This window comes from Erpetoichthys calabaricus, chromosome 5 (assembly GCF_900747795.2).
Source record: "Erpetoichthys calabaricus chromosome 5, fErpCal1.3, whole genome shotgun sequence".
Taxonomy (NCBI): domain Eukaryota; kingdom Metazoa; phylum Chordata; class Cladistia; order Polypteriformes; family Polypteridae; genus Erpetoichthys; species Erpetoichthys calabaricus.
Window position 1 is genome coordinate 43,171,225 of NC_041398.2, and position 27,626 is coordinate 43,198,850.

At 39.0% G+C, this 27,626-nt stretch overlaps 1 protein-coding gene across 1 annotated transcript in view; it reads right to left on the bottom strand.

The window, feature by feature from the left end:
• LOC114651644 (sideroflexin-5-like) overlaps window positions 1–27,626 on the bottom strand; it is a 226,115-nt gene that overhangs the window by 158,148 nt on the left and 40,341 nt on the right. Inside the window, exons 4-7 of the mRNA XM_028801474.2 lie at window positions 25,548–25,574; window positions 14,684–14,738; window positions 3,130–3,155; window positions 1,595–1,648 (exon numbers count right to left, since the gene is read on the bottom strand). Coding sequence (XP_028657307.2) covers window positions 1,595–1,648; window positions 3,130–3,155; window positions 14,684–14,738; window positions 25,548–25,574 — 162 coding nt within the window. The remainder of the gene's footprint in view (window positions 1–1,594; window positions 1,649–3,129; window positions 3,156–14,683; window positions 14,739–25,547; window positions 25,575–27,626) is intronic.

Genomic DNA, 27,626 nt, shown 5'->3' on the forward strand with positions numbered 1-27,626 from the left:
TATAATGATTCACATCAGGACAATTTAAAGATACTAATTACCATAACATTCAGCTTGTCTTTTTACTTTGAGTATATTTTAGATTCAGTAATTTCCTTGCCTCCTTTAATATTTGTATAAACTTATATCTGATTTTTAAAGTTTACACAGGCAGACTTCATTAACAGGAATCTACACATGACACATCGTGTTTAATCTACAGTAAATGAGATTAGCAATGATCTATATAAACAAAGGTATCATAGAAGTTGATAAGCTGCTAGTTATTTTGGTTGTTTTTGCTTTGGAATTTAAGTTACGAGCTCTCTTAGTCCAGTCCATCATGATCCTGAAATATAATTATATTTCTGCAAAACTCATCTAGTTTTGCCTCCACAGAGACATCTCCCCTATAGTAAAGTGGTTTGTGTGTGTCAAGCACTCTTCTTCAGCACTTTAAAAAACTGCTGAAAACACATTATTTTAACATGGCCTTCTCATAACTTCACTGTAATTTAATCCTGATACTCTGTATATCCAATTCATTATAATAACTATTCATTCAAAATCTGTACTAACCCCTACTCTCTCTTCTGTTTCCTTTTCCGGTGTCCTTTTGGTGGTGTCTTGCGCCACCACCATCTACCCAAAGCTCCATGATGTTCCAACAATGATGGATGGATTAAAAGCCAGAAGTCTGTATGACCATCAGCATCAAGTGACTCCGTGAGAACCCTAACTACAAAGAGGACTATTTCATTTATGTTAGGTAGAATGCCCAGGGGGTACTGGGCGGTCTCGTGGCCTGGAACCCCTACAGATTTTATTTTTTTCTCCAGCCATCTGGAGTTTTTTTTTGTTTTTTCTGTCCACCCTGGCCATTCGGACCTTACTCCTTTTCTGTGTTAACTAATGTTATCTTATTTTAATTTTGTCTTTTATTTTTCTTTTCTTCATTATGTAAAGCACTTTGAGCTACTTTTTGTATGAAAATGTGCTATATAAATAAATGTTGTTGTTGTTGTTGTTGTTGTTCTTCCTTGGTGCCAGGTTTACAATATTAATCAGCTGCTACACAGGGAATAATACGATAAACAATGTTTTTTTTCCCCCATTTCAGCATTCTTACACAGATATCTCCATTATATGCTTAATAAAGCTGTTCATTTTCAGATTGACCTCAATTAAAAGCCCACCATGGTCACAGACATAAAAGCATGGTGAGCTAGTTTCCATCAACTAACCAAGAATTAAAAGTAATATAATGATCAAAAATATAAAAATACCGTTTTATCAGTAACTAGTAACTGGCTTAACTATCGCCTTCCTACATTTTGCAAATAAGAGAAATGGAAGAAATAGATCAAATCTTCATACCTTATTGACTTTTTCAGATTAGGGTTATTCTTGAATGCTTTATATATTACATTGTAATTGAGCTATTAAATCTGAGGGTAATAATTTCTGTATGCATATGTTGTGCTCTTTGAGATGAATTAAATCTAAATAATTGTCTAAAGAATATCAAAACATTCTTGTTTAAAAGGTCAGCCTCATCCCCAGTTAGACCCTGCCAGGTAGCTCAAACTCTATCTTTCTTTCCTACCATACATACCTGCCAGAAGACTGTAGAGGCCAAGGTCTGGTTGGGCAGGAGGAGTCCAACAACCTGTCAAGGAAAGAATGGGCATCAATCAAACAATGTGCAAACAACATTCTTTACATACAAAATGATATGAGCAAAATATTTAGGGTTTGTAGTTCATACAGGGTGCCATTCCACCACTATGTATTTGATGTGTATTTATTTTTATTGTCTGAAATTGTAGTTAATGAGTGTGTTGGATTAATTGTCTGTTAGTAATGTACTACCTTTAGTAGACCATGGAAGCCTTACAAGTAAGAATCTCATTGCAGAATGAATACATGACAAATTCACTTTAAACTTTATAATTTCACCTAAGCAAGAATGTATATTTTATTGAATGTCTATATAAAACAAACAATGCTTTGTGGCACCCTTGACCATGACAGGCCCTATAAATAAAGAACTGAGTAAATGGAGATCATGTATCAACTACTACTGAATAAGAGTTCATTGTGTCCATAGATGCTGTAATTTATTACAGTATGAATTATATGTCTCTTAAAAGTAATTTAAAAGGCTTCCAAATAGTATAAATGTGCCACTTACTAAATGAGTTCAAAATAGGAAATGATCATGATATACCTGCTGAATTCTTTTGATGAAACTGGTCATTAGATCAGATGTTGTAAACTCTCAATAATATTTTAGATGAGAGTAATTTTTCAAGGTTGTAATTTGTGAAGTCACAGTATTGTCCACAATGTTGCACACATCGCCTTATTAGCTGTACATCTGTGCTTTATATTTAACCACCAGTCACATTAGTTCTAGTCAAAACAAGCAAAATCTGAAGAGTCAGGCATCCTGTAATTAAGAAGCTCACAAGCATGTGAAAGTATTGGTTGATCTATCTAGATTGGTTGATTTTTCATGTATGTACTCTGTGAAAGATCACTTCAGTTGATAAATACAGCTCCCAGACCTAGGACAAGCAGACAAACATCTTCATTTAATAATTACAAAAAATCTTAAAATCTGTTTTTATATACTGTAGTAGTCAGTCATGTAGTCAGCAACATTACTGACTAGTGTTTATTTTGTAGTTAGTGGATGTGTTGTTTAAGGAGCTCTTTTTGACTATTATAAGCTTAACATATGTAACTACAGCCTTGAAGATCTGAGTGGCTGTTGATGGAGCTATTGTACATTCAGGTACTATTTACGTGAGTGACTGTTCCAACATTGACACTATAGCAAACACTTTTAAAAAATGGAAAAAAAAATTACTAATATTCACATACAAATCATTATACTTGTAAGATAAGTAACCATCTACCACTCCTCATCCCCATTCCATACTGGTTCTGGTAATATTATGGTAACTACATGTTCAACTCTATTATTATAACCTGTAAGAGCTGAATGTTTGCTCTGGTTTCTCCTATGCTGCAAGTGCAAGCTAATAAAATGCTAAAGCCACAGCAGACTATGTAAGGATGCACAGGAATAGTGCCATGTTAACAGACTAACATATCCCTAGAGAGGAAAGAAGAGGTACTCACTATTGGGGTTCCAAAAGGAATGTAGCCTGTAAAAATATACAAGGAACACATAGTGGTTAAGGAAAAAAAAAACTACAGACTGGAAGGAAATATAGAGCACCAGACTGGAAAACTGGTGAAAAAACAAATAAATAAATAAATAAAAATCAGTGTAGCATGTGAGATGCGTCATATCTCACCATTTAACTTACCCTGAATATTCTTTCAAATATTGAAACCAACCATTTTTAACAGGTTAGACAACTTTAGGAAATGTCTTTATATAGTATTTTGTAAGTCATCAAATGAGTCAGAATAATGCCATGAAGGCCTAAGTTATGAAAAATAGTGCATTTATTCATGAAAAAAAACACAAGAGATCCATAAAAGCAAAAGTACAATGTAGAAATTTAGCAATAACTATTCTGCTACAGTGGTTACCTAGTAAGGTGGCTCACCCATTTTCCACCTCAAATTGTACTCCCAGAGTGGTGGCTCTGAGGCTAGGAATCAGAAAGTTGCCAGTTCAAATCCTGTAAACATCAGAAGTGACTCTACTCCATTGGGAACTTGAGCAAGGCCCTTACCCTGCAATTGCTTTGCCCTGGGTATGACATTAATCTGCATCCAGCCCTGCAAGCAGGTCCTCCAACTTGCAGGGAAAACTTGAGGGTTGGTGGCAGGATTGGCACTCAATCCACCGTAAAAAACCTCACACTGTTCCAGTGTGGTGCTGAGGTGTCACCCATTGCACGGCTGCACTCAGGTCCTAATCTGGGTGATTTGTTGTGTGGTGGGTGCTGCACCGTGCTGTATCAGCACATGCTCCCAAACTCTCCTCTCTCTCCACCAGGTCTCTGTCTCTACTTCTCTCACACATAACTCTTGGTTCTTCCCATAAACAGATAGCATTTTCTAGATCCTTCTTTCATTCCCAAATGTTAAAATACACTCTGCTTTAAGGCAGCTTTAAACCCCCTAGTTGCTTAACTCTAAAATCACTTCAGGTTCATGGGCTGCCCTCCCTTGCTACAACAACATCAGGCTTGAACTTTCTCTAGTGAGTCATGTATCCACACACTTTGGATATCTTTAAATGGCTAGGTTTCCAAGGGCAGATTCCTGCCTTAAAAAGGCAAAACACTCCCACTTATTTTCATTCTTGTAGTATGTGCTTCCACTAAATAGGCATGCGATTTCTACCTGGCATGCAATTATTCTGAAATTTAAAAGAGCACCATAGTCCTACTTCTCCTCATTTAGGATCATGTTCTGTCCCTTTCACATTCGAGTTGCTAATCTTCCATAGCCCCAATTAAGGAAATTTAGGAAAAACAATGTTTTGCCTTAACGCAGCTGCTATTTTTTCACAATCACGGCAGAAGAAGCTGATTGCAATTCTCAGGCAGATGACAAGGTGCTGATCTATCATAGTGGATCTGTGCTATGACTTTATTAGAGAGAAAGCACACACTCACAAATAGCTGCCCTAACAAGTAAAGGGTTAATTTTCTTATCTTAAGAGAGACAGACACTTTCACGTTCCACAAGATAGACAAGTCATGTCATACTTACAACCTTTGGAAGCAAGTCCCGTGATACACATGCAGAGCAGGTTAGATAAATTGGAAGTAGGAAAATTCGAAAGTCTCAAAAAATGAGAGTAAAGATCGCATTAGCGCAAACAAACGGAAAATAGTACTTGGTGAAATAACGGAATAGCGAAAAGAGATCGAATAGTGTTTGAGGATGTCTGGGAGAGAAAAGAGACAAGGCAGTGAGACAAAAGGACAGGTGCTGTACAGGCTTTTAAACGTTCGAAGCGCCACACGAAATGTAGATCACAAGGCACGGCGGCAGCAGCAGCAAGCCAGCAGCTGATCGAGCAAAGAGGAGGTAAAAAAAAACCAAAACAAATTGTAGTTGTTTCCCATTGTATCACCATTTAATAAGGGTTTTGGAGGAGTGGTCACGTCTCCTTGGGATTCGTTCAGCGGGGAGGAGAAGGGGTTGGCGAGTGAAGTAAGCAGGGGGCGAAGCCCCCTATTGTTGGATAAAAACAGTTGCTTCTAAAACTCCCTTTTCAAACTTCTAAAACTCCCTTTCACCTGAATTTTATCTTTCATAGTAAGAACTTCATTCTGCATTGCTGCTTTGTCAAAGTAAAAGATGGATGCCATCTTTCAACCTACATCTTCCACAACAAAATGTGGGCAAAAATGGGAGGAACATATAAGAGGCAAAAGACTCCAGCAACATCAATGAAACTTACTGATCTCATATGACAGGTTCAAAACTTGTTCAGTCTAATGGACACAGCTGAACTGTGCCGTGTCACTTCCCAGGCACTCAAGCACGGAATGCATGCATATGATTAAAATAGAGTAGGTCTTAGTATCGAAGCTTACTTGATAGCACTTGTAATTTTCTTTTGATGATGTTGAAACTGATGAGCATGTTGATAACATTTTTATTTTGTCCCTGCAGCTCAACAATTAGCTCATTCAACAGTTCAAGCAGATCTGAGATTAATGCTAAATGAACCAGACACTGTTTATTATCTATAATTGGTCAAATTGAAAATGCTCAGATGAATTTAAAAAATCTTTGATTGCAGTGATCAGCTTTTTGAAACAAACAAAAATGTAATTGCGCACTATGATGTATGTTATTGGGGTATGTGTGGTCTGTTCCCACCAGGTGCAAACCAAACAATCTTCACTCTAACCTTCTTATTCAAGTAGAGTATATGTCCATGAATTTCATATTTTAAATATTTGTAGAATGCTTACTGGTGAATACAGTGATAATCCACAGAAGTTTCACTTTGACTGCATAGTGTAAAGACTCCATTAGTATCACCCCAATGAAACAAGTTTAAAAAACCCAGTGTGGTCTTTTTCTTCAACTCTATAAAAACTTGAGAAATAGCACCACCCTGTGCGTGGCTTTCAGGGGCAAAATGTTTTTTGTACTTATGTCCTCAGACGCCATTCTAATAAAAATACACAGCTATGCAATATCAACAATATTGGTCAACAATACTGCGGATTTGCAAGGAAAAGCAATCACATGCAATCATCTCATTTTTAAATGATCCCCAAGGTCACATTGCCTTTTGCCAATATTCATTGACAAATTAATATTACAGATGGTAGCTACAATTTTATTTTCATTTTTTAAATCTCCAAATTTAGTGTCAGCATATTTAGCAAATGCTTAACTTATGATCACTTTATCACATGGGATAATAACACAATTTGCCACATTCCATGTAGTATTAGGTCTCCTAATTTCAGTTTTCAATAATTTAATTTTTAATGATATAGTCCATACTATAAAATGTTATGTGTAGTTCTGAAATATTCTATGTTTGCATTTTTTTACATAGACACAAGCTTTGCAGATTAGAAGCACACGACTTGAATGGGAAAACTTAAAAAATAATCATGATCCCATTCCTTGTGGTGGTTCCTTTGGTTGCTTTGCTTCTTTAAATAGGGAATCAAATGTTTCAGACTCTTGCCAAATATTTCCTGGCCAGTCTGTATCTATATACACAACTTGCGAATGTAATGTTAATGCAGGAATAACTGAGACAACGTTCTTAGGAAGCAGAGAGCAACCAGGCAACAAAAGGTTAAACACATACAAAGGCAGCAAAATGTATGAAATTAAATGCATCAAATATATTAAAAGGATGATTAGGCTATCAAAAAAATGAAATAGTCAAACAATTTAATCAAGGGTTGACACACATTATCTGAAAATATAACTAAAAGATCCCATTCTCAAAGTGGTCTCATATATAGGCTTACCTTCTGTTGAAAGTACTGCAGATACTATAAATATTATCAACATAACTAGAAAATATAGTGAGAGAAATTTAGGAAAGTTGATCAGCTTAAGTTGAATATTTTGAAAAAAACCTTTACATCAACTCAAGTGCTCATCTTGCTCAAATGCCCTGCAATTGGGGTTTATGCTATTGTGGATTAACAGTGGCACTGTTGCTATTGACATGGTGGCCTTCATGAAAAGAAATAACAATCTGAATGAACAAAAAAAAAAGGCAATAATAGTACTACAAAATAAACAGAACAAAGCAGGGCATGTTCATAACTAATAAAAAAGCCTACCCCAGTGGCTGCTTTGGAAAGTCCAGTAGTCAAAGTAGGACTCCAGGCATACTGTACATCATCAGCCCCAATTACTTTGTTAGAAGTTGATGTTTTAATTCTGGCACTTTGGTGTTTGACATAAACAAATGAACTTGAAAGCTGCTTATGTCAAATTTACATGAAGAACTAAAGTTTGAAAAAAGATGAGCAGAGCAAGATACAACTAAATTACAAAAACAATAGACAGCCTCTTCACATCTCATCATCTGAAACCACTTCCCCTTGGTGAGGGTCGGGGAGGTAGCTGGCCAAGAAGGTCAGCCCAAGACTTCCTTTTCAAGAGCTACAAATTCCAGTTTCTTCAGAGGGAATTCCCATGTTTTCACAAACCAGCAGGGAAATTTAATCCCTCCAGCATGTACTGGATTTGCCACAGTGTCTCCAATCACTGGGACATGCCCAGGGAGCTACAGGGGGAGCATCCTTATGATATGTCCAAACCACAATAGACAATGTAAAATGTTTAATTTTTTGGCTTACTTTCTAGCATCCACCAGAGTGGTACAGTGGTTACCACTTCTGCCCACAGCTCCAGGAGACCAGGTTAGAATATTAGCTTAGACACTGAGTAGAGCTTACATGCACATAATGAGTCTACACTGGTTTTCTCCACACATTGCAAAGATATGTGTGTCACTTTACATCTGCTGACCCTAAATTAATATTATAGGAAAACTGATGGATTAACAGATGTTCTTCCAATTTACAACTGGAGACATTTTAAAGCCTGTAAACAGATGAAAGGTACAGTCTGTTAAAGGAAGCGTTAGTGTATTCTGTCAGAAAAGGTGACAAAGCAGAAATCAGTCCTGAAAAGATAAAAGAACCCTACATTTTGCAATCTATTAGTTTTTTTTAGGCTAGATTCACAAGGGGCATATTTTGGCAGATATGAGTATAAGACTGGAATCAGAATGAGGTGGAATATTGATGAACCTCAGATCATACACAATGTGCCAATATTAAGTTAACATTCAAAATAAAATCCAGGACTAGCAAGGACTGACCAATAAGACATAATTCTGTGATAGACAAAACAAAAACTGTAATCAAGAGTGTGACATAATCTGTAACTTGAAATTTGTAATCAAAGAAAACCTTTGAAAGTAAACAACTGTTAAAAACTGTAAGATTCAGTTTTGTTTGACTAATTTGTTGAATGTACAAAGGGCCATAAATGTATTAGTTTTAATATTGTTTATATATGCAATTTGAAACAATTCTAATAATTAATTTTTAAAAACAAAAAAACATTTACTGGTAATACATTCTAATATAAATTTATTGTTACTTTTATGATGCATGAGTGAAACATCAGTGTCAAGAATTTTTGCTTACTGATATTGGTACAATTTGAACTCAAAAGAAAGAATCATAAGTGATGTGAGTCAAGACCCATGATTTAGACAGTTCCTGTGGATGTTCTTTAAACCTCTACCGTTGTCAGTGAAATGAAAGACACTGATGACATCATGATGGACATGCATGTGCTTTAGCAATCCCATTGAGCTCCTATGAATTGTTTCATTCATGCTCATGAATTAATTTGTATGACTCATGAAACAGAATTGTTCAAAAGAAACAAATCAATCAGCTATGAGGTGACACCACACAATGCAAGACCAAACATTGTGCTTTACTTATGGTTGGCTCCATTCAGAAGGTGTCTTGAAAACAGAAAAGAAGGTATCACTAAAATTTACATTACAGTAATTTCTATATTTTCCATTGGGTTTTGTGTTATGTTCCATTAAGGGCATGAAAACATGCACACTTCTTAAAAAAACATAGTTAAGTGTTAAGATCCAGTTGAAAAGTACGCTCCTTTTTGAGATGGTCCAACATGAACTGGTCAGTTAAATCGTCTGCACTGTGTAAACTGTTAAGTGAAAATACTACGATCAGTCCTCTCATCTTAAGGGACATACTGAAGAGTTTAAATATCATAAGTAACACTCTGATAAAAAACAAAAAAATTGAACGAGCAACACATACTATAAAAATACACAGAGCAAAAAATGAACAAAATTTATTAAATCATGCCTCTATGAGGGCAACTCTATCTAATGTGGCAAGGGCACCCAGCCGGGATGCCCAGAAGGACCAGAGGAGGGCTTACACCTCCTCCGGACCACGAGGGGGCGACCGCCCTGGTGGCTTTGGGGACCACGAGCTTAGAAACTCAACCCTATAGGGGCCTGTGGTCACCGCCAGGGGGCGCCCCAATGCCTGAGGAGCCCTGGCCCTCAGCACTTCCGCCACACCCGGAAGTGCTGGGGGGAAGAAGACCATGGACACGCGGAGTGCTTCCGGGTGCGCAGCCGGTACTTCTGCCACACTTGGGAGTGCCGGCGGGAAGTTAATTGGGAGGCACCTGGAGCACGTCCGGGTGTGTATAAAAGGAGCCACCTCCTTCCATTCAATGGCTTGAGTCAGGAGGAAGCAAGACGGAGCTCAGGAGGAGAGGAAAGGAGGCGGCCTGAAGAGAGAGGCAAGGCATTGTGAAGCCTGGACTTTGGGGGAGTTTTGGGGTTGTGTGGCACTTTTGTAAATGGAGTTTGTGAATAAACGTGTGTTAGGTGAACCATCGATGTCTGCCTGTCTGTGTCCGGGCTACTTTCCACACTAAGGAATATGCTACGGATTCCTTTTATTTGGCAAATCAAGCCATCTCATAAGAACCATGTATGGGTGTGATATGGAAATTTTGACTGGAAAAATTGCAATAGCTTACACTTTCATTTTCAATTGCTAGTCTTCCCAATTCACAAATGGTTCAGTCTGCTGGGGGCTGGGTGAAATAATGCAAATCATAGACAATGGTTTTATATATCAACGTAATGCTAGTCGGTGCCACTTTACGTAATTGCTGAACTGTACACAATATGCCTGGTTGGGTTCAACTTCACTGTCATTAATAATACAGAGGTGTGTTTATATTGGAATTTTTTTTTTACTTAGCCCCCAGGAGGTATAAGCATACCTAAAAACAATTATTTTGACTGTAAAGCCAGTCAACCCCAACCCACTACTTTAATTCCTATGCACCCCACTACTTCCATTCCTATACAGCTGGTCAGACAACTCAAGAAAATTAGACAAATGTTTCATAATCTAAAGCTTCATTTAGTAAGGTCACTGACATTCCATGCCCTGTGATACCCTGCGTCTCTGTACTTTGTCTTGTGAATATCAGAGTGGTCCGGATTTGATTTTACTTAATTTTATGGTTCTCTATGCCATAAAATAAGTAAATTTGCTGAAAATAATTAAACACGCTGTGTCATAAAAAGTATAAGTGTTTCTGGTAAAACTGAGTCACAATTGTTTAAAAAAAAATCTAACAATGCATCCATCAAAGAATTACTACAAGCCTGGTGAATTATTTAAAAGGTGCCCATACTGTCTGCTGTTTTTCTTATACCCATGATAGCGATTTAGTGTTAATTGTTTCATGTACAGTGCTGCTGTCCGAGAGTCTGAAAGTCATGGATTCCAATGCAAGGTTGAACAAAGCCTCTGTGGAGGTTACACTTTCTCACCATGTCTGTGTAGGCTTTTCTCCAGTATTCTTCCCACATATGAAAGACATGTGGTCTTGGTTGTCTTACAACTTAGTTGCCCAGTGTGGATGTACTTGTGTGAGTGAACTCTGTATCAAGAACAAGCAGCAGCTCCAAGTCAGTCTGAAATGGATAAGTGGGTTAGAAACTGGATGGATAGAGAGGTAGTATACAGGTCACAACAGGACACAGAGCTACAAACAATACAAAGCAACACACAATACGTTAAACTCCTTCCAGTTCCTTGTGAGCCATGCTACATAAAAACAGCATTCTACCAATCTGACAGGTTACTTGTTTTCTTTCTTTGTTTATATCAAATATGTATAGATTCATTATTAAGCCTGCTTAAGCCAGTTCAGGGTCATAGCTAAGTTTATCCACAGATCATTAGTCACAGAAATCCTGGATGGGCCTTCATACAAAATATTAATAACAAATATTTTTTATTCTTATTGACCATCTAGACTCTAACTGTTCTGCCTTCCTTCTGGTTAGTTCCTTCTATGCTCCTTTACTAAATTTTTAGAAGGGAGTGACTTGCACTGCTCATTATGGGTCTACCTCCACTTACAGTTTTGGGATAAAAGGCTTTCATAAAATGGCCAAAAGACTAAAAGTCCAAGGCCAAGGCATTTCCGATCCCTGGCCAAGTAATAGAGGAGCTGCCACCCAAAATGTGCCTATACTATTACTAATAAGGACCCACAATTTACATACTTCCCCATCAAGAGTGTGGTCTACCATTATGAACAGACCCTCTTATAATTACCCATTTTTTAGAGCAGGTATGAGTGTGTCCTAGTGGCTACAAGGTTACTAGTTTACCATCCTTCCTACACTACCATGTGTGGTTGGCACTATCCATCCATCCATTGTCTCCCGCTTATCCGAGGTCGGGTCGCGGGGGCAGCAGCTTGAGCAGAGATGCCCAGACTTCCCTCTCCCCGGCCACTTCTTCTAGCTCTTCCGGGAGAATCCCAAGGCGTTCCCAGGCCAGTCGAGAGACATAGTCCCTCCAGCGTGTCCTGGGTCTTCCCCGGGGCCTCCTCCCGGTTGGACGTGCCTGGAACACCTCACCAGGGAGGCGTCCAGGAGGCATCCTGATCAGATGCCCGAGCCACCTCATCTGACTCCTCTCGATGCGGAGGAGCAGCGGCTCTACTCTGAGCCCCTCCCGGATGACTGAGCTTCTCACCCTATCTTTAAGGGAAAGCCCAGACACCCTGCGGAGGAAACTCATTTCAGCCGCTTGTATTCGCGATCTCGTTCTTTCGGTCACTACCCATAGCTCATGACCATAGGTGAGGGTAGGAACATAGATCGACTGGTAAATTGAGAGCTTTGCCTTGCGGCTCAGCTCCTTTTTCACCACGACAGACCGATGCAACGCCCGCATTACTGCGGATGCCGCACCGATCCGCCTGTCGATCTCACGCTCCATTCTTCCCTCACTCGTGAACAAGATCCCAAGATACTTGAACTCCTCCACTTGGGGCAGGATCTCGCTACCAACCCTGAGAGGGCACTCCACCCTTTTCCGGTTGAGGACCATGGTCTCGGATTTGGAGGTGCTGATTCTCATCCCAGCCGCTTCACACTCGGCTGCGAACCGATCCAGAGAGAGCTGAAGATCACGGCCTGATGAAGCAAACAGGACAACATCATCTGCAAAAAGCAGTGACCCAATCCTGAGCCCACCAAACCGGACCCCCTCAACACCCTGGCTGCGCCTAGAAATTCTGTCCATAAAAGTTATGAACAGAATCGGTGACAAAGGGCAGCCCTGGCGGAGTCCAACTCTCACTGGAAACGGGTTCGACTTACTGCCGGCAATGTGGACCAAGTTCTGGCACTGATCGTACAGGGACTGAACAGCCCTTATCAGGGGGGCCGGTACCCCATACTCTCGGAGTACCCCCCACAGGATTCCCCGAGGGACACGGTCGAATGCCTTTTCTAAGTCCACAAAACACATGTAGACTGGTTGGGCAAACTCCCATGCACCCTCCAGGACCCTGTTAAGGGTATAGAGCTGGTCCACTGTTCCGCGACCAGGACGAAAACCACACTGTTCCTCCTGAATCCGAGGCTCGACTATCCGACGGACCCTCCTCTCCAGGACCCCTGAATAGACTTTTCCAGGGAGGCTGAGGAGTGTGATCCCTCTGTAGTTGGAACACACCCTCCGATCCCCCTTCTTAAAGAGGGGGACCACCACCCCGGTCTGCCAATCCAGAGGCACTGTCCCTGATGTCCATGCGATGTTGCAGAGGCGTGTCAGCCAAGACAGTCCTACAACATCCAGAGCCTTGAGGAACTCCGGGCGTATCTCATCCACCCCCGGGCCCCTGCCACCAAGGAGTTTTTTGACCACCTCGGTGACCTCAGTCCCAGAGATGGGGGAGCCCACCTCTGAGTCCCCAGGCTCTGCTTCCTCATTGGAAGGCATGTTAATGGGATTGAGGAGGTCTTCGAAGTATTCCCCCCACCGACTCACAACGTCCCGAGTCGAGGTCAGCAGCGCACCATCCCCACCATATACAGTGTTGACACTGCACTGCTTCCCCTTCCTGAGACGGCGGATGGTGGACCAGAATCTCCTCGAAGCCGTCCGAAAGTCATTCTCCATGGCCTCCCCAAACTCCTCCCACGCCCGAGTTTTTGCCTCAGCAACCACCAAAGCCGCATTCCGCTTGGCCTGCCGGTACCTATCAGCTGCCTCCGGGGTCCCATCAGCTTGGTTGGCACTAAAGTTTGTAAAAGTTCCCCTGACAGAAGTTTTACAAAGTATTTCTTATAGTGTGCCAATTGGATTAAAGTACCTGGGATTTTCTGCTCTTTGATATTGGGGGTGGTACCCACCCTACAATAACAGTAAAATGCTGAATCAGAAACCAGCCTCTGTCACATAAGCTTTGGTGGACTTAAAACTATTTACCTTAAAAGTGGAAGAAAAGAACAAGATTTAGAGGCTAAGAACAGTGTTGGCATTGCAGATTGGACAAAACCGATAAACGCAACACAGCTACTCTCAGACATCAGGGAGATCAGTAAAAACTATGCTGAATAAACCAGCAAATAGAAAAGGAAATTCTTTTTGTTACTCACAAAGGAAATGCTCCTATCTAATTAAATTATTGATTATTGAAAATACTGAGCTATTTCAGAATGAGCGAGGGTACATGATGGGATTGTGTAACACTTCCAACAAGTCCTTTGTGTTCTGATGATTACCAACAGTCACCTTATAAAAAGGCTCATTTATTTATTATGGCAGGAAGCAAGCAAGTGCAGGAACTAAATGACTAAAATTGATAAGAGTCTTTGCATTATGGGGTGAGTCAGTAAATGGCGCTTAAAATGTTGATTGAAAAACAGACTTTTATTTAGGAGACAGAAGTCCTGTTTTAATGTACACAGGCAGTTTGATATGCAGAGCGCCGCTGGGCAAACCTCACTGTTTAGAGACAATTCAGTAAATTAAAAAAAATGTCTCCAATTGGCTGCCACCTCAGCATCATACTATCACTTCCTTAGTGTTTATATTTCAGAACTGTTTACTATTTTGAGTTGCTGTATAATTGTGATGATTACCTCTATTAAAATTTCAGTTAATACATCTTGTTTTTGTGCACTGCTTATGGTGAAATTCTTTTTGGTGGGTGGGAATTTATCAGAACACTGAAAATACTTCAGTGAGAAAAAAAAAATCTGCTTTACCTTCAATTTGGCTCTTTTCAGAATTAATTCTCATATTTTGTTAAATCTGCCAACAAATGTGTTCATTATCAAGATTCTTTGAAAGGTTATTCTAACAAGAATTCTTACCTGACATGCGAAAGGGCATCAAAATTTTCTCCTGGGTGTCTGGGTGGATGATCGCCTGCAATTAAAGTTTATATTAGGTACATAATGAAGGCAAATAAAGGGCACAGATGCTTAAAACTCATTAAAGTGACAGTAAGAGACAATGCCGAGAGCTTCAACACCACTGCAAGCTGCAGCACTAGGAAAATTATTTCCAATAATGAGTTCAATATTCATTACCTCAAGGTGAATGTATGCTAGAAACTAGCTTCAGAGTATAGCTGCTGGTCCTACACAATCCCCCACAATACTGTCAAATTACTTCATACACCACATACACTCTCACACTGTAACTAAAAAAAGTGAGGCAGTGGTTCAGACTAGAAAATTAAATAACCAATCACTGAGTATTCCAAGAGTGAATAGAAGAAAAGGATAAATGTGGAAATTACAGAAAGATGCCCCGTGAACTTTAAAAATAGAAAATTGTTTCAATGTTGCTTAAGCACATAAAAGTTAGAGAGGGACCTCTAGTGGCTAGGTGCTAAACTGTAACCCTGTAACCCACTGGAGCTGCAAGTCACCTAACCTGCTAGCGTTCCACTTGTAGAAGTAATTTTATTGTACCTGTAAAGACTCATGTAATGATGTGGTCTAACATGGGGGGATACAAAAATATACCCATCTTTTTAAATAACATACAGAAACCTTTTACTAAATGTTCCAGATGGCCTTGGTTGGTATTATATACAGCAATAAGAATAATTTGCTAGACAGTTTAGTAACTAGCCTTTATTTTATACAGTACTTTTGTCTTGTGTCCTTTAAAATTACAGACCCATAATACCACAGCTTCAGTTTTAAGGAGCAGCTGTTCTGGAAGCCTTTAAATTCCTAACCACTCTAAATTTCTAATTGTTCTGGACATTACCAAAGGGCAAAAGTGGTGCAAAATCTAGTCTCATCTAGGCTTAATTTAGACTGTTGGTCTGCATTTTGGAAACAGCTATTTGAAACTCTCTTTGGACTATCCTTGACCTAAATATGAAAATATGAACATACTATAAAACTGAGCCACAAAATTAAAAACAGATTAAAAAAAAAGTCAATACAAAAGTACTTGCTATGGCTGGCTGTGCCATAACACCTATTTTGGGGTTTGTTTGGTTAGAATGTTAAAATGCACTGATTCTGAAACAATAATTAAATTTGTCATGGGAGGGGCTCCACTGGAAATGAAAATGACTCAGTTTGTGGATATTTCAGAAGAGATTTTGTCTGCTTTAAATCTGAAGAGAAGGCTGTTACCAGCCAAGGACAACTTTGGCTGGAAACACAAAGTTATGCAATTACTCCTAATTTGGTATATTTTGCAAGCTATAATGTGCTGCTGCTGCCCGTGTGAGATAACTCTTTGAAAAAGGGGCTGGGCTGGTTCTGAAACATGTAGATGGAAGAAGCGGAGTCGTGTTTCAGCTGTACTAGGACAGTTGTTGCTGGCCTTTAGAAGAACAACATAAAGACCCGAGTTCTCAATCGGAGGTACAATTTTATGTCTGAATAAACCTCTTTCTTGTTCTAAGCATGCTATGGATTTCTTAATAATCTTATCCTAATGATATTAAGAGTATTTTCCATTTACTGTATGTAAAAGCAATATGAATGAATTTCTCACAGAACAGTACTGCCTAAATCTGTCTACTGTATAATGCTGCTGAAGCAAGACAACAGTTTTTCTGGGCATATTTTCAGAGGAAGGTGCAATACTAAACAAAGCGTAACTCAATCATTAATTACTTCTAATGTACAGTATTTAATGTACATTTGCATTCTTGACATGGCAGTTCCTATTATCTGAAGTCGTGTACCTGCAGAAAGATAGTATTTTTATTCATTTACATCACAGAGAATTTCTTCCAATATGTTCACATTCTGTACTGTGTACAAATGAACCATTGCTTACATTAATCATCTGCTCATCCTGAGCTAAAGAATTTGACATAACTGTTTTATATTTAAAAACATAAGAGAATATGAAAAACTCACTAAATTGATATCAACATTGGCACATTCTTGTTTTCCAAAAATTTGAATAAGGTTTGGATGGAACACCAATTCAAATACTAAACTTGCACTGATACTTTGTTTTCAAATCGGGCATATTGAACGTTTAGCATCTTCTTACTGGAAGCTGCTGCATTCAAAGCTGGAGCTTTATTGGTGGCTCATCTACTGCCGAGCATACAGTATGTCCTATTTACTGTAGTATATTCAGATTGTCAGATAGTGCAGTGTTTCCCAACCTTTGTGGCCTCATGAACCAGTTTTCCCATATACCAGTGTGTACACGACTCACCAGGTTAGTCATTCTCCGTGAATATAGCACAATCACCTGAGCTGGTGAATGGAGTGCGATCTCCCACGTGAGTTGGGTGTGGTCATAGGATTGGTGGGTGGGTCTTCATCTGGGGTCAGTGGCGTCCCACCTGATGAAGATATTGGGTCTCACAGAGTTTAAGGAGACTTTTGAAACCCTGAATGAGTCAATTAATCTCCCAGGTATTAGCAGCATTTGAGCAGTCCAATCCTTGGGAGATATGGCAAGGTCTATGGACAATAATGAACTATTAAGAAACTGCCCCATCATGGTGAGTGCTGAAATGTCTCTGGCACATGATCGCAATAATTTCTATGTGTGTTTCAATGTAAATGTTGCTAACACCAGTCAATGGTACAACACATCCGAGTCGGGAGGTCTGCCCATCGAGGAAACAGCACTCAGATGGAACATGATGTAAGGACAGCTTTCAAAAAGGTGAATGCCAGGAATGTAGAAGGTCCAGATGGCATTCTAGGATGTGTTTTTAAGATTTGTCCTGATAAGTGTTTATGGAAATATTTAATCTCTCCTTAAATCAGTCTGTCATGCTAACATGATTTAAAAGATCCACCATTGTCCCGGTATCTAAGAAATCAAATCCAGCTTGCTTGAATGACTTCCATTCCACTGCTCTAACACCCATAGCCTTGAAGTGTTTTGAGAGGCTAGTCAAGAATTACACATGCTCTCACTGCCAAAGGAGAACTGGATCAATTAAAAAGTTTGCATACTGCTCCAGTAGATCATAGGTCACCTAAACAACAGGAGAGGGAATAATGTGTGAAAGCTTTTTATAGACAATAGTTCAGCATTTTACATGTTAAGTCCCTCGTGGCTCACCACCAAGCTCAGGGAACTGCGTCTGAGGACTTCATAGTGCAGCCGGGTTTTTAACTTCCTGACGGGCAGACAACCTCAACCCCCAACCCCCAAAAGTAGTCTGAGTGGGTGTCCACACTTCATCCTCCTTAACTCTCAATCCAGGGGCCCCAGAGGGCTGTGTGCTGAGTCCTCTACTGTACTCTACTGAATGCACATGGCCGCATGGCTGAACATGTCTCTAATAACATAAATGTGAAATTTACTGATGACACAGGTGTGGTAGGCCTGACCTCTAACAACAATGAGCAGGCTTACCTCAATGTTACACAGGTGTTACGATAACAGTCTTCTCCTGAATGTCAGCAAAACAAAGGAGTTGATTGTGGACTTTGGGAGAAAACAGCAGAGGCATTACCATCCCCTTAGAATTCATCATACTCAGGTAGAGAGGGTGGATAGATTTAGATTCTTCACTTTTCACATCATAGAGAAATTGACTTGGTCTAAGCACATTGACACCTTAGTGAAGAAGGCACAACATCTTTATCGCCTCAGATAACTCAGGCATTTTTACGCTGTCCTCCCAGACAGTAAAAGAACTTCTAAACATCCACAGTTGAAAGTATCCTGACAGGAAGTATTACCACCTGATTTGGAAATAGCATGCAACAGGACTGCAAGGCTCAGTGGAGGGTGATCCAATCAACTGAACGCATAAATGGGTATGTACCCTCAAACTTCCAGGATGTCTATACCAAGTAATGTCAAACCAGGGAACAGAAAATGATCAAAGATACCAGCCATCCCAACAACAGCCTCTTCTCTGTGCTGCCATCAGGGAAACACTACCTCTGCCTGAAGACCAGTTCAGAGATACTGAGGAGCTTCTTTCCACCTTCTATCCGCATCCTAAATATGGACAACGTATAGTTCTACATGAGGCCCTAATTTTAAATTCTCTTATATTAAGTTATTTAAGTCATAAAGTTATGTATCACATAACTTAATGAAACAGAAAAACTAAACACACCAAAATTTCAAAAATGCTTTGACAGACTTGATTGAAATTTGGTTATGTTGTATCAGAAGATAGAAAATTAACCAACATGTTTTTCTATTTGTTGACATTTGTCTTTAATGATGCTCTAGTGAGGGGGGGCATTCTAATGCACAACTGCCCCAGTTTTGCCACAGCGCGGACAGCAATCACACAGAAAAATGGGGTGTGTCAGTTTATGCAAACGAAGACCATTTGCAGAAGTGAAGTGAAATGAGCAAAGATGAGCAAAACTGAAAGAGCACAAGTTTAGCAAATGCTTGCCAGGTGCGGCTGTTGTAAGCGTGGTCAATTTTGTGGAACTGATCCAAAACGAAAGGCATTTAACATATATTACCCTATGAGCACCTTCATCTATCTGTAGCAACTGCCGTGTTTTTGCCCTCAACAACTTTGGGATAATAATTTCATTATCTCTGTATTACAGCATTTTTCTTAGAGCATGGTTTCTCAACCTTTATGGCCTTTGGACTCAGTTCTACCACTTTATGTTCCTTGATGACACACAGGCATCATTTGTTCTGTGTATTGTATTGTATTGACCCCCTTCTTTTAGACACCCACTTCACGCCCAACCTACCTAGAAAGGGGTCTCTTTTTGAACTGCCTTTCCCAAGGTTTCTTCCATTTTTTTCCCTACAAGGGTTTTTGTGGAAGTTTTTCCTTGTCTTCTTAGAGAGTCAAGGCTGGGGGGCTGTCAAGAGGCAGGGCCTGTTAAAGCCCGTTGTGGCACTTCTTGTGTGATTTTGGGCTATACTAAAATAAATTGTAAATTGTATTTGAAGAACGAGGAGGTTTTTCCTCTTTGAGAATCGACCGTGATTAGAAGAGCGGAAGTAATGGGGTCCCCTTGGTGAAACAAGCGCAGTTAAAAAAGGGGAAAAATATTGTCCAGCATTGTTGATCACTTCACGGGATCTGAGGTAGTTCACATGTGATCATAAATTTGAGATAAACTGATTACACCTCCTGTGGTGGGCTGGTGCCCTGCCTGGGGATTTGTTCCTGCCTTGCACCCTGTGTTGGCTGGGATTGGCTCCAGCAGACCCCCGTGACCCTGTGTTGGGATATAGCGGGGTGGATGATGACTGACTGACTGATTACACTTCATTTTTTTTTTTTTTTTTTTACCAGTGAATAGCCTTGCATTTTTAAAAAAAGCCAAAACTGTGTTCCACCTGCATATCATCATTAACTTCACAATACCAATCAACAATCAGTGTCAAGCACTTTCTGAAGTTAAAAAAAAATGTAAACAGGAAATAAAAGAACCAAAAAAAAAAACTCACATTTTAACTGATGGAGCCAAAATGTGATTGAACAGAATGAATTGCATTTTTTCAAAATTATTTTGCTGTTTTTCATGTGGGATGTGATAAGAAACTAACAAGATTGTGCTTTTGAGTGAGTAAAATTAATTAGTAAGTTTCGTCATTTTTTTTTTTCTTGGTAGAAGTGTATTCAAAATTCATTGAAAAATGAGGTAGTACTAATTTTAGGCTTTGATGCTAAAGAAAAGTTGAGAATTTTAGCAGTTATTAGCTTTGAATGAGTCAACTTGAAATCACCTTTGTAACATTACCGAATACCGCAATTAGTGATGTCTGATATTGCTGATTAACCAATGGTGATATAACTGCCGAGGCCCATTGTCTTGGAAAATTTCCCAGGCAAAGTCAGGTAACACAGCTTGATTTAATATAAAGCATACTTCCATCATTTAGCATAACTGTTTTTTTATTGATATTTATAAAGTTGTATATTATTATTTATTGTCATTTTACATTCTACTTAAATGGACAGGCTCAAACTTTAACAATTCAGTATTCCACTAACATATTGTACTCTGTGGATAATTGCATGTAACAAATAATGTTTTATTTGATTTTGTTTTTGCAAAAACCACTGACATCACGTACTGTGATGAAAAAGACTGAGAGAGGAGTGAACAAAAGTGGAGCAAAGCTGTTTTCATGCTTAGCAGGCAGTAGTTGCCAAAGTGGCTTTGCAGATACCAGGCTATATAGGACCTGAGAAAAATGGGCTAAAAAAAAAAAAATCTGCAAGACCACAGACAAGGTCAAATCAGTAATAATTAAAATACAGGCAGGAAAAAGAATTCCACAAATACTAGACAAAAAGCAAAATTTTGAAGGAATGTACAAGAACAAATGACTAATCACTAGACTTGAATACATCAACTAAAGGCCTTTTGTTCTTGCATGACACACAATGCTAGACTGAAGAGCTCTCCCTTGATTCCTTTTCATATGTCTGAAGTACAATTACAAGTGACCAACAACCAATACATATAGTTGGAGCCAGAGAAAACTTTATATTAAAGGGCTGCACTGATAACATATACAACTGTGCACTTGTAATTTGGTATTTTCTTTTGGGTAAAAGCGTAATTTAAATAATTCTTAAAATTGATACATATTAGTCAGGCATTTTTCATAATGAATTAAACTTTCTATGAACCTGTGTTGTTTACAATGTTAATAACTACTTGATGTGCTAGGTAGTTATACATTAATAAAGCAAAGGTTCTCACTGAATAAAAAATTTAAGTAAAATGGCACTTTTACCTAAAATAGATAAGAGAGTGACCTGCACTCAGAACTTTCAAAGATTTCTTTTTTCCTAAATGGATCTTTATTTTGACCACAAGTGTATTAGTATGACCATTGCCACACAGAGACATGGCTTTATGGAACAATGTGGCCGAAAACATTCAATTATTAAGAAATTTAAGAGGAAAAAAGGCAGCACATCACTTTAGTCTTTCTTTACTATAAGGTGTGAATAACCTTTGGCAGAAAGAAAAAAAATATAACTCTAGCACTGTGAATACTGTGTGTCACAGTCAGAGACTGGCATACTGCACTCTTGAAGAAAAACTGTCTACGTGCACAACAAGTATGAAGTGTTTATTTTTTTCCGAAGACAAGGATGTCATTTAAAAAACAAAGTACAGAGAAGGTGAGAATGCTAGAGGTGTATGAAAGATCAAATGGTTATAATGGTGTAAAAAACTAAGTTTACCTGACTGCCATAAATAAACATACTTCTCAAAGACTTGAAAGACAAAGGGCAAGTTTCTTGGATATTTTTTTCCAAAGTGACTTTTTAATCACATGAACGGGGCAAGTACAAATGGGTACCTGAACAGACAAAGAATTTTATATGATTTAAGGTTTTCTTGCACTGAATGGAATTTTAAGGAACTCTACAAGAAAAAAAATAGAATACTGTATTACAAATATTCATTTTCAAAAAAAAAAAAATGTAATGACATACTGTAATGAACTGAAAGGACCAAACTGATTAACAGAAAACAAGATGGGTATACAAAGAATTCAAACTCGATGAACAACAGAAAGATGAAGTTGTAGCACATGGGGTAATTTAACCTTTAAGAAATTATTCAGAATTGAACATTGCAAGAAGACACAAGGTGGTCATCCAGCATCAGCAAGGGCACTCCCCGGCAGAGAGTGGGTTTATGATGTGCAATCCACACTTCTCCAAAGAAGCACACAGAAACAGGAAAAGTGGAGGACCACAAGCACAGCCGTCATTCATGGAAAATGAGTGCAGCTGACAAGAGCACCAAAACCACTCTTGTATAGTCTGGAAACGCCTGGACAGAAGTGGTCTTTGTGGAGATGATGCCAAAATGGAAACAATGCAAAGAAACTCAGCTATTCACAAAAACTCAAGGACTGGAGTGCAGCATATATATTAAAATTGTAATGATATAGAGAAGATCATATTGGCTAAACAAAGACAAGTGCTCTGGACTAACAAGTCAAAATTTGGAAATTTTGGCTCACACAAGAGGCCCCATAGAACAGCCGAAGAGTGCAACATGGATGACTGCCTGCAGCTAACAATGAACCATGGTGTAGGATTCCCTGTAGGTGTGAGGCTGCATTTCTTTTAACTGTAGTTGGTAACATGCTAAGAACGAATGGAATCTTTAATGCCAAGTATAAGCTGTTTTCCATCCACCACACAACACTATTAGGGGGACCTCTGATAATCCCAGCTTCCTTACATAGCAGAATAATGACACATGGCCAAGTTCATTACTGACTATTTTCAGCAAAAAGAAGAACAAGGAGTTCCGAAACAGATGGTATGGCTTCCACAGCGCCCTGATCTCAGTATCACTGAGTCTTTCTATGAGGACCTGGATTAAGAGAAGCAAGCAAAACATCCAAAGTTTATAGAAGACCTGGAGCAAGTGAAACAAGAAACTTGGACTAAACTAGCAACTGACTTCATTAAAAAATTGAATAATGGAGAGAGAACTGAAGCAGTTTAAAAGGGAAAAGTGGTTACACCAAATATTGACTTGTTTAGTTTTTTTACTGTTTACATTGTAGTGCATTTCATTATATTTAGAAACTTCTATTTCATTATTTTATATATACAGCATAATATAGATACATATTGTAAAGGTGACTGTGATCAGTGCCTGTATCAATAGCTGCGGGAAAACATCCTAGACACAGGGCCATCCGTAACCTACCCAGGAATTATGTATCACTTCAATTATTGAGGGGATGTAAATATAGCAGATGGACAGTAGGGACAACAACAACATTTATTTATATAGCACATTTTCATACAAATAATGTATCTCAAAGTGATTGACATGATGAAGAAAGAGAAAAAAGACATAAGAATTAAAATTAGGGAACACTAATTAACATAGAATAAAAGTAAGGTCCAATGGCCAGGGAGGACAGAAAAAACAAAAAAAACACTCCAGACGGCTGGAGAAAAAAAATAAAATCTGCAGGGGTTCCAGGCCATAAGACCACCTAGCTCCCTCTGGGCATTCTACCTAACATAAATGACCTCAATCAGTCCTCAAGGACTAGGGAGTACATAATAAAAAAAAAAAAAGAGTGCACATGCTCTAGCGCTGTAACTGTTGGCAGTGGTAGGCAGCTATCGAGGGCCATCAGAATAGTCTGGGCAAGGGCAAGCAGTCTGAAGGGATACCTGGGGCTGCCAGAAGGAGCCCCCTTGCAGACTACCCAGGGGTTTTGTAGGGCTGTGCCTGACCTAGAGGTATTTCAAGTAAGACCAGTAGTGACCTCAGAAGTAGTCCAAAGGTCAGATATAAAACAGTCCAGTGACCATTGCTTCGGGGTTCCGGGAACTTAGCATTGGATGAAAAGTGGAGAAGAATTCACTTGGCAGAAGGAAGGAGAAAACAATAGCTGCAAGAAGAAAGAAAGGTAGACAGGGGAGTTATGAAGGATCTTTTCATTTGCTTTACTGTCTCAATTGTTGTGTTTTGCCTCCAGCATCCTGTAAATTTCTTTATTCAGTTGTAATAAAATCATCCTGTGAGATTTCCTAGCCCGCAGACCACTTTAACTAGCCATGCTGCCTCACATCTTGAAGACAATGGGGCTGAATCCCAACCCAGTCACTTTCCAAGGTATTATAGGTATTCTCCAAGTATTTTACCTTTCCACTCTAAATGTTCTACATCATGCTATAAAGATACTGCCCAAATTTGCCGTTGAAGATTCCAATCTCAATATAGTACCAAAATTATTGGGTTAAAGTTGCAGTTAAGCATACTACTATGTTAAGTGAATTTAGATTAACAGCATTTGTGAAATAAAAATAATACCCATGACATCATGGCTTAAAAATAATTTAACAGTAGAGGTATTTTGTGCAATCTGTTTGCCTAACCATTATCCATTCATTAATTTTCAAGCCAGTTACACCTGACTCTGGGTATCATGATGGCACAGCCTATTATGACAGAACTGGGCACATGCCAGGAACCAAACTTAAATGTGAATATTTCTCACAAGGCACATTCACATGCATACACATATTCACATTTTGGCAATTTAGAATCATCAGTTGACTTGGTATGAATGGCTGTGGAGTATGGCTGGAAACCAGAGTACCTGAGGATAATCTCAATGATAACACAGTTAAGTTCTTGGCCTGAGGATTCAAAAAATTGTGCCTCCCACTATAGTTAAAGTTAACAGTTCTATGTCAGATAAAACCGTAAATAAATGGAAAGAAGAAAGGGTTTTGAGCTCAACACTGTCCCTTTTACATAATGTTTCCAAATTATGGTAGACTTGAAATATGAAGGGCTCCTAGATCACTTGACCATTGTTTATACATCTCCAAGTATAAAGAAATATGCTGAAAAACATAAGCTATTTACTCTTAACCATCTTCCACTTGTATTCTTGCTACTAAAATGAATGGTACCACCCCAATGTAAATCAGGTCCTTGGAATAAAAAAGAGCAAACGCATTCCACTTGTTCTTATGAAGTGGTAGTAATGGGGGACATAATGTGACCTAAACTGACCTGACTTCAGATCCTAAGAAGAAAGCAGTGTTGTCTGGGTAAAAACAAACCCCACACGAGAATGGGCAAAGAGTACAAACTCCACAAAGGATGTAACCAGATTGGGCAGTGTTAACCATCCCATCAGTGGCTCACCTCATGATGAACAGTTTGACATATGCCTTATTAAAGGGAACACAAAAATTCTTAAATTCAGCATAAAATGACTACGTGTTATAGTGCATAGTTCATTACAAAATCACAGAAATGGCCATACCTGTTTTATCTTCTGTGCCTCCCAAAGCTGAGAGAGAAAAAAAGAAAAGTTAGTTATCAGAAATATACATTGTCATGCAATATTTCAACAGAGGAACAAAAAATAAATAGTGTTGTAACCCTGAGCTGAGATGAATGAGGAAGCAATGTCAGATCTTAAAGGGATATTGACAGACTGGGCTAAAAACAAAAGCAAAAGCAAGAAGGAAAAATTCAAATAGTCATTCTTGATTATCAACAAAAACATGAACACATCAACCCAGAACAAATTATCATGCCTGATCCATTATGGCCTTGAGTCTATGAAAAGACTACAAAAAGAAGAGAAGACACAATTTTCTAATTAGAAAAAGCAAATTATTTTGTAGACATAATTGACCATAAAAAATGAATACACAAACAACGATTACAAAAAAAAGTTAAAATGGGTAAAAAGCAAAAAGTAAGCCACAAACCACAAAATGTAAAGTTTGAAGGCAACAAGAAAATGGACTTTAAAAGGACTATATAGCAAAGTGCAAGGTGGTAGGCAGAGGAATTCAGATGGATTTAAGCAACTTAGCAGAAACCATAAAATAAGTTACCAAAAATAACAAAAACAAGTTAAGAAAAAAAAACAATAGATGTAGGAAACAGAGGCAGAAAAACCCAAACCAACAGAAGAACAAATAACTAAAATTAAAAAAGCACAAGCACAAAAAAGAAACGTAAGCAGACATAAAGTGATAATAAAGCAAAAAAAACAATGTACAGTGGAACCTCGGTTTGTGAGTAACTTGGTTTATGAGTGTTTTGCAAGACGAGCTAAAATTTTTAATAAATTTTGGCTTGATAAACGAGTGAGGTCTTGCAATACGAGTAGTATGTATACGCTTTGTCTGCTGAGCATCATGTGATCACAACTGAGCTGATGGTTCTTCTCTCTCTCGCTGTGGGATTGTGGGCAATCGTCTCCTATTCTCCGTCTGAGTCGGCGTGCCTCATTCATATAGTCAACATCCGTATGAGCGTATACTGTTTACTACAGCATTGTGACTGTGACTGTGTGTGTGTGTGTGTGTGTGCGAGTCCCCGTCTTGTACCCCAAAACACAAAGCTGAGTCTCAGTACTTTAGCAACACCAGCTTTATTCAGCTTGAAACAGCAACAGCGCGATTATTTATTGTAGTGGGATCTGCCACTCTCCTATACACAGGCACAGCAGCCAGGCAGGGTCGTGGCCAAGTAGTAATAATAATAATAATAATAATTCATTACATTTATATAGCGCTTTTCTCAGTACTCAAAGCGCTATCCACACAGGGAGGTACTGTGCCCTGTGCATTTATAATGTTCGTTGTATCGCCCATCGACAGTAGGCGCTTACAGCATGTCCGCGATCTTTTCAGATTCGCTTTTACGACGAACTGCTACAGCGCTGGGAGATTGCAATTGCTTTGGGACGCTCTTCCGCGTGTCGTCCTGTTGGGTGGAATCCCACAAGAGTTTACAAACTCACGCACACCAACCATGATTCTTATCAAAGGTAAAGTGCAGGTTAATTTGTTTTATGTATTTTTACTTTATATTTTGTATTAATCATTTTTATATGAATAGTTTGGGTTGTGGAACGAATCATCTGAGTTTCCATTATTTCTTATGGGGAAATTCACTTTGATATACGAGTGCTTTGGACTGCGAGCATGTTTCCCGAACGAGGTTCCACTGTATTTGTTAAGCTGATCAGCACACAGATTCCTCACTCTCAGTGTGAGAAGGTGAGTCAATTTGTTTCTCCGCTTGTTGAGAGTGAAACAGCATCTTCCTCATGAAGGCCTTGACTAGGCTGTGCATATAATGTGCAAAAAAACCTTTGCCTTGCAATTGTGTATCAGTTCATTCATAAGTACAATCACATCAACAGCAGTCTGATAACTACTCAGCGCTGCTTAGTTCAGGGATGGGTTTTCCCTTCATTTGACAAAACTCTTGAATCTCTCCGATTTCAGATCCCAGACCTGTTAGAGCACTTTGCCCATGTTTAGGCATCTGACAGCTGTGTGGTAGCCCAGATCAGTCTCATGTTCCTCCAACAGTGTAA